The 17,039-nt window shown below is 42.5% G+C and overlaps 1 protein-coding gene across 8 annotated transcripts in view; it reads right to left on the bottom strand.

Moving 5' to 3' along the window:
- NEURL1B (neuralized E3 ubiquitin protein ligase 1B) overlaps window positions 1-17,039 on the bottom strand; it is a 180,863-nt gene that overhangs the window by 6,475 nt on the left and 157,349 nt on the right. For all 8 annotated transcript variants that reach the window (XR_014508764.1, XR_014508765.1, XR_014508766.1 and 5 more), the window contains 3 exons: window positions 6,639-7,199; window positions 2,287-2,994; window positions 560-685 (listed from right to left, as the gene is read on the bottom strand). Coding sequence is in view for 3 of the 8 variants with exons in the window: in XM_083430843.1 (XP_083286969.1) it covers window positions 560-685; window positions 2,287-2,994; window positions 6,639-7,199 (1,395 nt within the window). In the remaining 5 variants the exon portion in view is untranslated. The remainder of the gene's footprint in view (window positions 1-559; window positions 686-2,286; window positions 2,995-6,638; window positions 7,200-17,039) is intronic.

Raw genomic sequence — 17,039 nt, 5'->3', positions numbered from 1 at the left:
TTAAGGGGAGTGAAAGGCGGGATATCAACTCCAAACTCCTCTTCTTACTTATCATGCCATGGAGTTCTGGGTGTGACAGGTTTCTAAAGTAGCTTTAGTTTCTCTAGGCTTCACAGAATTGTAGAGTTAGAAGGGACCATGAGCATCATCTAGACCAACCCCCTGCAGGGATGGAATATTTTGCCCTATGTGGGGCTCAAACCCACAACCCTGAATGTAAAAGTCCCATGCTTTACCGACTGAGCCATCCCTCAGGAAGATAGAACAGATATTTCCTACAGACAGCAACAGGTGTCACCACATTTGTTACTCTCAGGGTTTCCATCTGCTTGCATTAAAGTCTTAACACAACCCCAACAGCAGCTTTAGGAAATCTGGACGCTCCTCTGTCACAGGAAGAAAGAGGAAGTTCGGCACACACTGTGCAAATTGCAACACGCCTCGTTCAGGCAAAGCAAGACTCAACTTGTAAGGTCTGGTTCGTAACTTTTGGGCAGGGTGAAATGTGTGTATTCAAACAACAAGAGTGCAGGAGGCACAAAGCGAAAGGGTCCCTTACCTAGGGATGACTCAGAAGCGGAAGAAGACCTGTTCACGCTGAAAGCCATATCTGAGTCACTGTCATATTGGGAGCCTCCAGGGGATCCTGAGGGAGAGACTGTCACAGGGCTGGACTGCACAGTGCCTGAAAATACAAAATAACAGGTTCCGTCAGCTTCAGGGGTGGGACAGGAATCTCTCAGGCATGCAGTGCTGAACTGAGTCTACCCTGGGACAACACCATCCATTTCATCTCCACAACAGACTTACTGTGTAATTGAGAACTTGGTATTTTGTAATACTTATTAACAGGTTGATTTGTTTAAAGAAAATGAGCTTCCTCTGGTTCCAAGCTTGCCTTAACTGCCTCGTTAAAGCTCACTCAGGGGCAAAAATCTTGCTGGCAAGATTCAACCAGGAGGTTGAAGACCAGTGGTGGAGAATGTCTAGAACATGGGCCCATGAGACTGTTTTGACCAAGCCACACCCACCTGCCCCTACACCTGACACCATACATGTGGGGTATGTGGTTTGGTCCAAAGCAGGGTTTGCAGGCATCACCAGTCTGAAGAAAAGGAAAAGAGGTCCTGTGAATTCCACTTACAAAGGACCTTGTAAACAGGAACTTAGGACCCCAAGAAAGATGTCAAGTTACTAAAATACAGCCTACCCCCACCTAGCCAAAAGGGTGCAGCCAACTGAGAGTGATGCCTTCGAAGTCAGGATAGCTAAATGGAACTTCCCTGCTCAGAAGTGGTACATGTATCCAGACCAGAAGCTGAGAACAAAGTGAGAGTGGAATGTAGCCATAATCCTCATGCCCTGCTTGGCTGCTTCTTGGCAAGAGAATGCTGGAGCAGAGGAATCTTGGGCTGATTGTGCAAGGCAATTCTGATGTTCTGAATTATGGGACTACAATCAGCCCTATTCCAAAGAAATGCTAGTTTTCAGCCAGGAATATAAAACTCAGGTAGTGATCAGACCTCTGTATTGGCAAAACGGCCCATAAACTGGTATGTGACCAAAAAGGGGACTGGTGGTGGTACAAGAGGGCAGTCTGCATCTTTGCAACTGTGCTAGGGCCACTGAAGCTGCTTACAGCACTGGCGTAACATTGATCCATACACCAGGGCCTAGCTGAGTGTTCTAGTCAGATGTGACCGAGATCCCTCTCTGCTCCATCGCATGGATCACATAGGCTTGTAGAAACAGTATACAGTGGTACATCTAGTTACAACCCTAATTCATTCCGCAGGTCCATTCTTAACCTGAAACTGTTCTTAACTAGAGGCGTGCTTTCGCTAATGGGGCCTCTTGCTGCCGCTGCGCTGCTGGCACACAATTTCCGTTCTCATCCTGGGGCAAAGTTCTCAGCTCGAGGTAACTCTAGCAGGTTAGTGGAGTTTGTAACCTGAAGCGTTTGTAACCTGAGGTGTTTGTAACTCGAGGTACCACTGTAGAACAGTATGCACATTTACCAGCTTCAGTTTATGAAAAAGTACATGCAAGTTGCCAGACAAGCGGCAGAGTCATCTGGTTTTGAATATCTCCCCAAATATAAGATCATGCTTCAGCAATGCCAATGCAAGGCACAGCTGGTGGCAACAAGGGTTTAGCTGGCCTATAAAATGCCAGAGAGAGAGGCAACAGCCCACTGAAGCCAGGGAGAATGCAATGCCTCTCCAAAGCTGTAAAGGAATCTCAGCGTTACACTACACTACACCCATATTTTTGAGCTGCACTTACCTAATATTTTGAGTTGATTGATTACACCATGGATCGTGAAAAATACCCACAGTGACTGCGAGGTATCAACGCACATCAGCATCCCACGGTTGATCCCGTTTATTCCATGGTGCACTTCTCCATTTGGCAAGACCACAAAGCTGAGGATGTCCCCATTGTTGAGGACTGGGAAACCTCGGCAAACCACCCAGTATTCCTTGCGATCCAGAAGGAAGTCTGGATCCGCTGGGAGCTCATTTGTTCGTAAAGTACCAGGATCACAAGAAGTGATGCCAAACGTGAGGGCTCCATAGTACGGCAGCCCCAGGTGTCCAACTTCCACAAAGAGGCTTTCGCCAACGTGCAAAGGCCGGTCAGAAAACACCAAAGTCCTATTGCTCTCTTGCCAGTTGGTGCAGGCAGACATCCGGTCCTGAGAGAAGTTAATGTCGGGCCCACGAGTAGGGTGGAAACGCAGATCTGTATCGAGAAAGGCAGGCACCACTTGGGCAAGCTGCCGCCTGCTTGGACAGCAAGGGATGGTGTGATTATCTGTCGGCAGCGCAGGCATACGGCTCAAGTTCAGATTAGCAATTTTGGCCACCACCTGGTTGTTCTCCAGTTCGTTGTTGTTGAAGTTGGCTGAGTCGTGGCTGCTCTGTGGAAGGCAAGTGCTGAGTCGTGCGTTGCTGAGACGGGTGGAGGTCATCGTCTCGGCAAAAATGCTGTCTGTGAGGCAATGACAAGGAAAAGCTGTATTAGAGGCAAGCTGAAAATGGCAGCTTACCCTGGCTTGATCGTTGCTTTTTGGCCACTCCTTCATCATACTTAAAACATCAAATATGATACTTTTCCTAGTCCAATTGTGTTTCCAATTAAAGTGGGCAAAAGGAACATAAAGAAGGAAAAATCTATCTGGAAACACAGAATTTTCAAGGCAGTTAGGAATTCTTCCATCAAACAAAGCTCCACCAATATTTGCTATTCTACGGGAGCACTGTCCAATGGAACACCGTACTACAAGCTGGTTGCCCGATGCAGGGGCCTCTATTCCTTGCAGACTTGTATTTGGTGCTCACAAAAAGAGACCGGTTTCTGTTCACTGCCTCACTCAATTGCAGAAAAGCAGATTCTGCAAACTACACTACCTACTTGAGAGAATAAATATTCCTTCCTCGTCTCATCTCTCTCATACCTCTGCGCCCCCACCCCGTCCTTGCCAATTTAATTCATGTAAGAGAGACTGGAAAGAGAATGCATTTAATCACTTTAGACCATTAATAATAAATTGTGTGTAATGTACTTGCATGCTAAAATAGCAGTAGTGACCTTTAAAAAAATGTTTCAAAGCATACTAGACTATTTGTTACTGACAGGCAATGTGAACAAGCGACAAACTCTCTCCCAGCACAACATCCCATCTGATAGCACCCAATGTTAACAAAAAAACACAAACATTTCTAGCCCCAAAGCATAAAACTAGAAGCACATCACTCCATATGAACCATTCCCCTGTATAGTTATTGAGAGTTGATAACGAGAAAAAGAATGGGTATGAGGAAAGCAAAGGGCAAGATACTTCGGCAAATTTTGATTGAGGACATTCAGATTTCTTAAAGGAAGAATCATCATAAGATTATTTCCCCAAAATCTTAGATCTATAATCTGGGGGCCACTACCTAGACAGTAATTCATGCTGAAATCATGGCATGACTTGTGGATGGCAGCTTAAGGCTGCAGTACTGTGCGTGCTTACTTAGGAATAAAGCACACTGAATTAAGTGGGATTTACTTCTGGGAAAACGTACACAGGTTTACACTGTTAAACTTGATTTTAAGTTACACATAACTCTGCTGCATTTGCATGCATTTTAGCCTCCTTAAAAGTGGAAATGTATTGAAAATTTATCTGAAGTGCTTAAAGTTGATTATCAATGCAATATATGGAAAAATCAAATGTATAAACAGCTTTCAATTTTGATTAGCCACATAGCTTTTCTTGACAGAAGGAATCTGGGAGGGGGTTTTAAAGTAAAGCCTGTCTTCCTCCTCAGGATCTTAAGTAGCCAATTCAATATTTCAAAGGAGTGGCTTTCTCTAATTGCTTAAGTCATAAAAGCTTCACATCTACAATCTTAAGAGTTGATATAATGAATTTGTACATAGTGCATCCTGCTTTGTGAAGCATCTACAGTTCTATATTTGGGATACCCTCTGTTCCCGTCTTCCAGCCACTCCCCAATTACTGACACTACAAAAGTGATCCAACTTGGCCCTCACTTTCTCTTACATTTCTACCTGTAAAATGGTAATAATAGTGATCTATTTCATATGGATGCTGTGAAGGGAAAGAGGCGGCCAAGTATTTTGAAGGCTCTGATCAAAATTCAGCAAGAGTTAAGTGCTGTTATGCTCATTTATTTTAATGGGCTTTTGGCACACAGTCCAAATTAATTGACTGTGGCCAACAAGTGCTATAGCACATTGTAAACTATAGTTCCACAGACTACAGGGGGGGGAGAGAAATGGCCTGGTTTCTACCTGCTGCCTCCACTGACAAGCTAGCCATTGTATAATTCACTTCATAGGAGCTGTGCTCCTTCAACTCTACCCAGGGTCATAATGCAGGATCTAACACACTATAGACCATAGCTTTCTGACAAGGCTTAGTAGGGCACAGTGAAAATGTAAAGACAATTTTCAGAATCACGCTAGGTCTTGGTATGGCATAAATACCCACTTATGCAAGGCACAGAATAAATTTCAATAGCCTTTTGGCAAGGCACTTAACTATTCCTAGGTGATTGTTTAATTTTAAGCAGGGAAAGTGTCCCTTGTTTGGGGTGTGGAAGGACATGGAAAGGAGGCTTTAGAATTTGGGGAGATGGGGAGAGGTTGTGGTGGTGGTTTTCAAAATTTTAAGAGCCCCAATTTAAACTGTGCCTATTTAAGAATGATTTGAACTATTCTCCATTAATGCATTCATTATGTCATTATTGCTGAAGCTACGTTATCTTTAACAATCATGTCCACAATTAAGATGACAGGAATGCCAAATCTGTCCTTTGAAGTCAACTGTAGAGCTGCAGATATGTGTAGTAAACCAATACCAGAAAGGGGGAGGGGGTTGTGACAGCTTTATTCAGATAACCCCGGAGTACACCAGACGCATGTATTAGTGCTCATGTTCTGAGAACACTGGAGGCAGCAGATTACATCACAGGCAGCATCCAAGATCCCTAGTGCTTTGTAAACACATACTATCAGGCTTGTCTATAAGGACAAAAATAAGTCCACAATCATGGCTCATTGAGCTGTACTTCTAGGTACGCCAACTGAAGCCAAGCTATCACCTGAACTCTACAGGACAAGGTGATAAATCAAGAGTGAGGAATCTCTTGCCTGGACGGAATAGATTCAAGAAGAGGAAAAACCCAATGCTTTGGAAAAGCTTCCAAACTCTTGGAAAGAGAATTACGACATTGCTGCCCTCGCTGGAGTCCTCTGATAAGCAGAGAAGCTGGCGTTTCTCTTGTGTCAAGGTGCTGTGCTTTCTAAAAAACCCCGATAGGGCAGGAATGCCACATGAGAGGCTCTAAGTGGCCGTCAGAGGAGATAATGGTTATAAAGCCTGAGCTGGAGAGGGAGGATGAGTCATGGCACTGCATGGTACACACAGCTGGCAATCTGTGGAGCCAATGCAAGGGGAAGAGGCCTCATTTCATTGGCTTGGTCTCCTTGGTTGTGGGGCTCACAGATCCAAAAGTTAAAAGCTATCTCACACCAAGGGCACCTATGCAACAAATACACCTGCAGTTTTATCAAGTGAGTTTATGTAATAGGAACAGGCTACCAATATAAATACTATGAGCAGTTTCTGGCATTGGTTTTAAATTTCTGAAGTGTTGGCGTATTAATTTAGACAACTGTAATTGGGGGGAAAATATCTGTTGCCAGCTTATCTGCCCCATGGTGCAATCCAATTTAACCACGAGGGAGCTGAATGCCCACCTGAAGATTTCACATTTGCAAGCAGGGGCTTGCTTATTTCATTTATTTATTACATTTACATTCCGCCTTTCCTCCAAGAGCTCTTGGTGGCACATCTGGTTCTTTCCTTCTCCATTATTATCCTCACAGCAAGCCTGTGAGGTAGGCTTGGCAGAGACCGTGAGCTTCATACCTAGGTAGGGATTTGAACCCGAGTCCCAGTAACAGTGATGAAAATGAAAATGCAAGCTTAGTATCTGGGCTTTACACTTTACAACATAAGTACCACTACCCTAACTCACACAGCTTGTTCTGAGAGAAGGGAGATATGACAAAAGGGTCTATACAGAAGGAGATTTTTTTAACAGACCATATACACCTACCTAGTATTTGCACTTCATGAGTGATTCCATAGACATCTATCAGTGCCCAGAGAGGCCCGGAGACTTTGACGCCACAGTGAAACAGAATTGGCTCTTCGTCATTAACGCTATAGAAAACTCTCCCATGGCGGTCGACCCAGAACGCCAAGATGTTGTCTCTTAGTGCAAACCTCTCTGGCAGGGCTTTGGCCCAGAAGCCTGGCCGTGTCACCAGGTCTGGGCAGGCGTATTTTGGTATGTCGTCTGCGCTCATCTGCGATGGATCGTGAGTGGTGAAGCCAAAGCGCAGGGCCCCGCTCCACCCGTGGTGCACGGACACCAGCTTGAGACGCACTTTCTCGTAGAGGTGGATGGGCCGGTTGGTGAAAGTGACGCCGTTGCAGAAACTGTTCCTCCGAGTGGCTTTGCGGGAATGGGCATCCAGGCGTATGTTTTTTCCTTTGGCCTGGAAATGGAATCGCGGAGGTTCAGTAATGGTGAGGACAGACCGCCTCTCATGGCTACTGTTAGGCAGTGTGTAATAAGGCCTGTGGGATACAGAGCGAGCCTGTTGACTGGTGTCTGCAGATAAATAGAAAAAAAAAACAGGAAGAAGAGACATTGTTAGGAATTTGCTAATTTAGGTTGCAATGCTAAGAAAACTGCTCGCCCCCCCCCCCCAGCTACTGATATGTGCAGATTCTAGGCTAGATTTTAACAGACTAATCAGATACAAACACACTCCTTATTTGGACAAAGTTCCTCTGCTCCCTGTTCTTGTAATCCTACTAAGAATGACATTTTTCCAGTGGAGAAAAATTCTGTCTCTCAGCCAGTGTTCAGCTGGAACTAGTTTTTAAATGAATACATTGCTAGACATAACTGACACCTCAACAGAAACACACACAAAAAAACCCCTTAGCACACTAGGTTGAGGTGGGGAGATACAAACTGCAGTAGTCACACTGCTACATTTGGGGTCAAAAGAGGAACTGACTAGACAATTTCATTGCTGACATAAACAGATTTGCTCAACAACTGCTTCTACAATCTAAAACATGGGTAGGCAAACTAAGGTCCGGGAGCCAGAGCCGGCCTAATCGCCTTCTAAATCCGGCCCATGGACGGTCTGGGAATCAGCGTGTTTTTACATGAGTGGAATGTGTCCTTTTATTTAAAATGCATCTCTGGGTTATTTGTGGGGCGTAGGAATTCATTCATTATATTTTTTTTCAAAATATAGTCCAGCCCCCCACAAGGTCTCCTGAAAACGTTTGCTGACCCCTGATCTAAAACTTGGGGCAATTGTTAAGTAGGCATCCCAGAAGACAGAGAAAGCAGCCAGTCTGGAGCCCTGTACCCCAGGCAGCCTATGTGTGCTACATGAGAGCAGAGAGGAAGACTGACATAAAGAGAAGCTGCCGATATGTGGTAATATTACTTGCTGCCACCCTTCTGCCTCTTCTTGGTCCCCAATACATGTTGGAAGTGACTTGAAGCAACAGTGCCCTCCTCTACTCATGAACTCAGAAGCAGACAGGTAGATTGTATGTTTGGAACAATGACAGCATATCAACAAAAGGAGGTGGCAGATTTATCTTAGTGGCACTGAACACCTCCAAGATGACCTGCCCATCATTTAAAAAGAGAAAGTGAGTCACCAAGTTAGTAACTAATCTGCAATCAACTGTTGGACCACCCCAGGCAACCAAGCATTTAACCATCCCTAAAAGGCCCCTGGTTCTGAGCTCTAAGTGCTATCTTTGGCCTGCTTAGTATCCACAACATGCTTTGTAGCTCTAAGAACTAGTTTTCAATTGTATGTTGCTTCAAATGTTGGCTGCTGATGGCTTAAATTCTGAAAATCCATTTGGGGCATCATAATTGTGTTTTGGGACGCGGGTGGCGCTGTAAAACCTCAGCGCCTAGGACTTGCCGATCGTATTCGGCGGTTCGAATCCCCGCGGCGGGGTGCGCTCCCGTCATTCGGTCCCAGCGCCTGCCAACCTAGCAGTTCGAAAGCACCCCCGGGTGCAAGTAGATAAATAGTGACCGCTTACCAGCGGGAAGCTAAACGGCGTTCTGTGTGCTGCGCTGGCTCGCCAGATGCAGCTTGTCACGCTGGCCACGTGACCCGGAAGTGTCTGCGGACAGTGCTAGCTCCCGGCCTCTAGAGTGAGATGAGCGCACAACCCTAGAGTCTGGCCTGTACGGGCAGGGGTACCTTTACCTTTACTTAATTGTGTTTTAGCATAAGCAGCATGCATTTTCCCTTATCCAATCTTTATTACACTGAACTACAAGATAAAATAGGGCCGTCAGAAACCCCCAAAGCTAAATGAAGCAGCCCTAGGGCGGAGGTGGGGGAAATTGGCTCCTAATGAAACTGTTTTTGTAAGTCTGTCCTATGACTTCCCCTTATGGCAGGAACAGTGTCATGGCAAATATTCAGTAATCACTTCCCTTATTTTTAATGAACAACACACACACAAAATAGCTCAGTGAGACAAGATTAAAGCTTCCACCCTAATAAACCCCAAACACAAATGTCAAAACAGTTTTATTGTAATTGCAAGTAGCCACATGCCGAAATATTAACATAGCTGGAAAACAAAACTGCACTAAGGTCCTGCTTGGCACTTTATACTTGGGAGGAATAGGGATTTGTTTAAATATATTTTAAAATACCTTCACAGCAGGAGCTTCAATATTTTTGAATTGATATTGTGCAAGTGACAATTGTTTCAAATAATGGCAACACCTCTCCTTAAAAACAAACAACACATTCCTAACATTTGTGACTTACTTCTTTTACTTAACAGTAATTAAAATGCATACCAAAAAGTATTAGCTGACCTCACAGCCCAGAAGAACTCTACTTCACAATTGATTCCTGCCAATTCTCTCCCATTATTTCCCTCCCAACACCCAGACAGGCTCTTTTGATTGTATAAAAGTGCATTCAGAAAAAGCCCAGTCAGGTGTTGCACTCCTAAGCCACGTCCACACCATACATTTAAAGCATTGTGATACCGCTTTAAACAGTCATGGCTTCCTCCAAATAATCCTGGGAATTCACAGAGCTGCCATTTTCCAGAGTGGTTAAACAATCAATCCCTCTTCACAAGAACTCTAGGTATTGTAGCTCTCTGTGGGGAAGAGGGGTCTCTGAACAAACTACAGCTCCCAGAATTCTTCGGAGGCCAAGGCTGTTTGAAGTGTATCATAGTGCTTTAAATGTGTGGTATGAATGCAGCCTAATAGTTGCAGATTCTGAAAGCATTTCACAGGGTCTCTCCGTCTCTACAGACCTTTCTATGGAAGGAGCTCAAGAATGCAATCCAACCCATTCCAGCCTGCAAACACTGTGTTAAGTGGTGTTTATGTACAAGTAAACATGCACAGGACAGGGCAGCAAGACAGGCATCCTGTCAGTTTTGGTGAGATTTTTTTTTTTTTTACCTCCCCCTTAGGACTGCCCTGCTTCCCTGCTTTTTATCTGCAGAAATCAGCAGATGGAGGTTTTTATGGTATGGAGCTAAGTATTCTCACCTCCCAATGTCTGCAGTACAAGCTTGCAAAGGGTTTAGAAAACGTGCCAGTATAATAATAATGATAAAGGAACAAAGCTGGCAACAATACCTCTTGAATGATATCTTTAGCAGGCCAAATCCTTAGCAGCAGCAGTGCCTCTCAGGAGGTTATACAAGCCTGTTTGTAATGTAAACATCCTGCCAAAGGATGACAGATATGTTTTAAGAAAAATTTTCCAAAAGGAGAGAACCAAGATGACTAGCAAATCTAAATAAATAACTGGGAGGGAAGTACTTGCACTTCCCAAGTGAACCACATGGGCCACAAACCACTCTCTGGTGCAAGAGATTCAGCTGGAAGAACTGAGAGACTAGCAACTTGCTGAAGGTGAAAATAAGTGTTTCTGGCCAGAGCGTCCTGGGAGCATCACTTCTGTTACAGTAACACCTAAGTACGTGGCAACCATGAAGAGGTGGGAAACATAAGGCATTTCAGGAGTTACATGGAAGAGCACATGCAAACAAGTTTATCTTTATATGAGAACTAGAAACAGAAACTGAATTCTTAAGATATTTCTTTTCATTACACTTATCTTAAGAATGGAGAGATACGGGAAAGAATGGAGAGGCACATAATAGCAGTACACTTAATAAATAGTGAGTTATAGATAGGTCCAACGGGGTAAACGTTCTCAGGCATTCAGGGCAGCGTTGTTTACACCAATAGCGGAAGCTTTATCGCCACCTTCAATAAGAGCATGATAAGGCCAGAGAACAGAATCAAAGACCGCCAGGCACAAATGCATTAAGGCCTGTGACACATACACTTTTGTGATTAAGCGGCAAACTGCTCCCACTTATCACTATTGGCCTATACAATACACTGTACCGCTTGCCTTGTGAACGGGAAAACTCTCCATCTACTTATAGTCAGTACAATAGCACAGTTTCTGCACAATCTGATCTAGATATATTGGCACTGACTGCCAAGAAAACCATTCTTAGTATCTGCTTATTGAGTTTTTAATGGGTGTCCCTTCCTCCAAAATAGTCATTGTTTCATTCTTCTTAGTTGACTAAGTATATAGATGACAACGGCCACAGTCAGAACATAACTCAACTGCCTTGTCCAGGAATGGCTGCCATAAGGAGTGGTGGAGAGAGGAATATTTCAATAAATACAGCAAGCCCACAACATATGTGCATTTAACTTTTGCACATTCAGCTTTATGTGCGGGCAAAATAAATGAATAAAAATTAAAAGGGTGGAGAAAGGGTGTGAGGTTCTGGGGGAAATGACTTTGGCAATCCCACTTACCATTGAGCTCAATAGATTTTGACTATGCATAATTTGGCTTTAGGCACAATCCGCCGGAACATAACCCCTGCATAACCTGCCTGCTTACTGTACATCCTGTTGTACAGCAACAAACTGTTTCACTATCTTCAAACACATTCTTCAGCACACCTTCACATAGTTTATGATCTTAAGGTATAAAAAGTGTGTGTGCGCGCACACACATACACAAACATCTACATTTTGTATAATCCCTATCCCATTCCTTGAATGTACAAGCAGAGAAGAATATCAAGCCAAAAAATTAGATAGATAGATAGATAGATAGATAGATGATAGGAATTTTATTATGCATTGGATAAATCCGGAGAATTTTAAGAGGTTGATGAGTAATGTCAAAAGATGGAAAAGCAGTTGTATAGCCAAAATGCTACCATCATTCCAAGCTGATGAACAGGAAGTTTAGGCCAGGGGTTATTTAAAAAACAAAACAAACAGGAAAGCATGTTGCGATTATACAATAGGGAATTATCCTGAAGGAAATGAATGGGTCATGTTATCCTTTACTAGAATGGACACCTGTCAGTTACCCTTTTAAAGCATACAGCACTTTTTCTTTAGCGGGATTGGGACAATGAAAGAGCACTGTAAATATAGTTGCCCCATAGCGAGCATCGTTTTTGACAAGATATTTTGCAAGCGTAAAACCAGCATCTTCCACAAGAGATGCAGAGGAAAGAGTGGCAAAAAGCATTTTCCATGCACCAGACATCAACCTTGTCTGACAACACATTCGCATTCCAGTGGGTGCCTCATTCTCTACCATTCTGAAGTCCACAGCAAAGGATAGCTTCAATTGGTACCTAAGTAATCGTATCCTATTTCCAGATACTTCTGATCACGAAAGTGTTTTGGACAGTGTATGGGGAAATATCTCTAGCATTTCAATAACCAGCCTTGTCAATCTGTGAGTGGTGGACCAATGGCGTACATGTACACCCCAAAATGACAGTGGTAAAATATTGTCATAAATTGACATATGATAAGTGAGCATGTTATTGGCTGTAATTACCTCAACTATTTTACATTGATTGGTCAATCTTTGGTGCGGCTGATAGAAATAGAGAATGTGGGATTGAAGAAGCAGCTCATAGGAAATGAAAGGAGAATATGGACTATTCAAAATGGAATACGAGATGTCTCAGCTCACATAATATCACCATCCTGAGGTTGGAGAAAGTGGTGGCAGTGGTAGCTGTATTGGTAACCAGCAACACATCTGTTGCAGTGATTATATTTTAGCTTTTTTCAGAAGACTAGTTTGCAAACAATCCAAATCATTCCCCACTCATACTGCAGCCCCTTACACAGTTTAAATCACACTTATTTATATATCTTTTAATTTAATTTAGTGATTTAATCCAGACACATGAGGATTTGGAGAAACCTGACTGGAATGGAATTGGGGCCCACAGCGTATCCCTCACTGCTAGTTTTAGAAAAGCTCTTAGCTGCCAATCTCATGGGGATTTCAGTTGATTTTTTAAAAAAAACTATAATACATCCTTAAATCATGGGTTTGGTCTTCTTTTCAACATGCATTTTTTAAAATAAAAACCCCCAACACCAGTTATTTCTGGTATTGTTTGGCTTTGTAAATGGAAGGACACACAAACCCTTTTCTTTAATGTACATTGTACTAACCTCACTGAAGCCTTTAAAATTCTATTTTAGAACAAAACTCTTATTGTGAACAATACTTAAACCAACAAAGATTCCCCAAGACACACACAAACACATTACAGTTTGCATCATCTTGTACAAAGCATTATATATTCTGTGTCTTTCTTCTGTGTCTTTCACATATCAGCATTACAACCACACAATGTTCATCTCTTGAACACTCCAGTGGCTTAAATTATTTGGTGTCTCTGGAGGGTAATGGCAATGATCCAAACTGGAGGAAATGCTGAAATTAAAAGACATGTTTATACAGGACACACTTCTCCTAAAACGTGCACTGGAAGAACGAAAGACTATTTGGCTTCAATGACTCATATGGCTGAAGATAACCTAGCCCAGTGACTTACATCAAGGCAGTCCTGCTACCTAACAACTCATCTTGAATTGACCTACATAATGCAGACTATAACATCTCACAAGCCGAGGGCAGCAGGGAGGAGAACCGCTCAAAATGCCCACAGAACAGATAGTACCAGACAATAAAAGAACCACACACTACAGGAAAATGTGGTGGTGGTGGTTTTCAGTACCACTATCTGAGACAAACAGACTTTTAATCTAGGAGAAAACTTCCCAAATTCAAATATGACATTATGTGAGGCCTAAGCAAAGAAGAAAACCATCCACAGACTCTCCCCAAAAGTCATTTTAAACCCAGACACTACATCCAACCTCTTTCAAGATGTAGGAGGACTTGGTACCTCCAAAGAAATGGGGTTGGGGGAGAACCCAACTATATTGAATGTAGAAAACCTTTTTTCTCTTACCACGAGTCCACAAGAATAGAGGCACCAGATTAAACAATCTTAAAACACAATTAAAAATCAAACCATGTTTTTTTTAAAGTTATAGCTTTGTCCAAGGCCACAGTAATACTTTCCCTAAGCCAACAGAGCCATAACCTAAATCCTAATCAGCTAATGGCCATTTAAAGCCCTGAGGCAGGCCACCTGGTTTCATTTGCACAGATGGAAAGCAGGAGCAATTGTACTAAAATCTCTAAAGGACATGAGACAAGTACGCCAGAGAGCCATAGCAACAAGTCTCAGAGCTTGCTCTCACAAATCAATTATTGCTTAATGCTTTTTCATTCAACTTTGTCCTCTCCTGGGCATTTAAAAATTGTGTTTCAAGAGGAAACCCATAGTCCCTTTGTGAATATGCTGTGAAGGTTTTAATAAAGTCAGAATGTATGAGAGTGAGAAGTTTTAATGAGTAAGGTTATCATGACAGAGCCATTCTGAAAAACAGTTTTGTCAGCAGTATCTCCTGCAATGGTCCCCTCTTCCCTGTGACACAAACATCACCACATTAGTATTTTGTCCCATGCACAATGCACCTGCATGAAGCTTTGAAGTGCAGGTGAGAGTTTTTGGCCAATCTAAACAAGAAGAATTGAGAACTGAAGGCTCCCACTTTGGCAGCAAGCAACTGCTCTAGTTTAAACTCAGAAATGCAAACATGTGAAGATAAGCCCTTAATGATTTAGTATCAGAAACGCAGAAAGGTAAAACAAAAACAAACAAAAACCCTCTTAACATTGAAGGCAGTGTTAGGGCAAACAGTATATGTATAGATAAGCACTACTTAAAATGTGTTACAAAACTGCTCCTAATTGTTCATTCTTGTCCCGCAACAAAGATGCAACTGTGGAAAAGGGCAATGTAGCAGAATTCCAGACACAGGAAATGCTATGCTATGATTATTCAGAGCAAAATAAGTTAGTAGCTCACAGCTTGGAGCAGCACATCCCTTGCCTCTGAAAGCACAGCCCTTTTATAGGATGAAACCCAGGATACCTGATGACGAATCAGAATTTGTCCCAACTCTGGGTTACTGGAATCTAGCAGACATCAAAACAATGGAGGACTAAAGATAAAGGGGAACGATTTGGGTTGTTGAAAAGATGGTGTTCAAGGCATTTAAGATGGGCCTAAAGGGAATGATACATTATTGCAAGAAAAATGTTTATTCCATCTCCTATTGTGTTCAGGGAGATGTTTTAGATGCTGCACTTCAGCCCTGTCTAGTCACAATACTTCAGTAGGTGTACATGTCCCAGTTGCGAAGACGCAAAGAAAAGGAAGAGATCTTGATACTGGATGCATTACAAAAGCTTCAGCTTTCACACTTTTAAAAGGCCCAGTTTTTAGCCCATAGCTATGAAGACAGACTTCCAAGTGTGGAGCTTGTATGCTCTAAATATTCAGAGAGAATGAACACACAAACTTAGCTGAAACTTTTTCTAAGGTGGAATAATAGTTCCTTAAATCATCCAAATTTAAAAATGTCATTAAAAATGCAGAACAACAAGAAGTATGTTTTATTTACTTAATTCTTATCTGGGAAACAAGGGATAGAACCTGTCATTATTTTATGTACACTCAACTGTATGGATGTTACTGACACGGGGGGTGGGGGGAGGGAGAGGGGGGGAGAGAGAGAGAGAGAGAGAGAGAGAGAGAGAGAGAGAGAGAGAGAGAGAGGGACCTTTCAATGAATGCATCCTATAAGTAACCATTTTATTTTGAGATCCTATTGTTCAAATGATGTGAATCCATTGTGAGAGCTGGGTGGTGGCTGAATTTTTGACTGACCTCCTCCCTATCCAAAAAGCTCTAAAACACTTCAAAAGGACTTCTGAATAGGAAATAGACTAGGCAGTGTTAGAACAGCCACAGATTCAAATGCAAGCATTTCCTCTGTGTGTGCTGCTGCTGCTTCTAAAATAGAAAGACTTCAACTGTCCAATATAGCAAACAGGGAACAGTTTTGTTTTTGCATTTTGAACCCTGATCTATACAGTATTGCAATATGTGAAATGTATGGTTTAGTTGCTTTGAGGGGGCAAGGGGTGTCTTTAATCTGACAAGCCACTATATTTTTCTCATAGCCAGCTGTCTGGAAAGAAGGATCCCTAGAAGAAAAAGCAGAGTTTCATTACCAAATGAGTATGAGCTACATTCCCAGAGAAAGTGAATTCCATAGAATCTAGGCCAAGGAACGAAGTGAGGGGGGGGGGGTAAGGAAATGAAACTTTACAAACAGCATAAAGTTCACAGAAACTGCACCAAAATTCCTATTACACATAATCTTTCTGCTATTCCCATCCTACAACAACTCGTTATTGTCACTTGAAAAACATGTAATTAGGACTAATATTGTTACTAAATCATTATCAATCTGGCATGGAAAGACAAAGAAGCCCATTTCCTTCTTGTAAATTCATCTCACAGCTACTTTAGAATAGCTGAAACAGTAAACTGTGTTGTTTCCAGAGAAAATTTCATGACTTTAGCTTGTGACTTGATCCCCACCCCCACCCTGAAAAGCAACTTAATCATCTATCCCATGACATATCCTTAGCGCAATGGATCTTTGAGCAGGGCAGTTTCTCTAAAAATAAAATGACTACATTCTCTGAAATGCAAGCGCTTCTACAAAGCCAGAGTTCAGCCACATCATTAAAAAGCTGCACACAATAGGACTGTTACCTTGAAAGGGAAAATAACCGCAAGGCCATGTCATCCTGGTTAACTGAGCATCCTTTAGCCATGATAGTGTCACAAGACAAACCACAAAAAAGAATGAAAAGCCGATTCATTGAGCTAGTCTCAAAAGCCCCTCATGTTTGCTAACAAAAATTCATAATGAGGGAAGCCTTCTTTCAACAATGAGTGATAAAAATCCTCACTAAATTGAAGGCAATGGTAGAGATAAAATGTTCCATGATAATCATTTCTGCTCCCCACCCACCTTGAGTAATGCAGATTATTTATAATAAAATGAGTATTTTCAGATGTCTAAGATACAGTCTTGGCAGTGTCCATTCTCAAGGGCTTACATAGG

The sequence above is a fragment of the Podarcis tiliguerta genome, assembly GCF_965153285.1.
Source record: "Podarcis tiliguerta genome assembly, chromosome: 2".
Classification (NCBI taxonomy): domain Eukaryota; kingdom Metazoa; phylum Chordata; class Lepidosauria; order Squamata; family Lacertidae; genus Podarcis; species Podarcis tiliguerta.
Note: the sequence above shows the minus strand (reverse complement) of the source record. Positions and strands in the feature narration are given on the sequence as shown.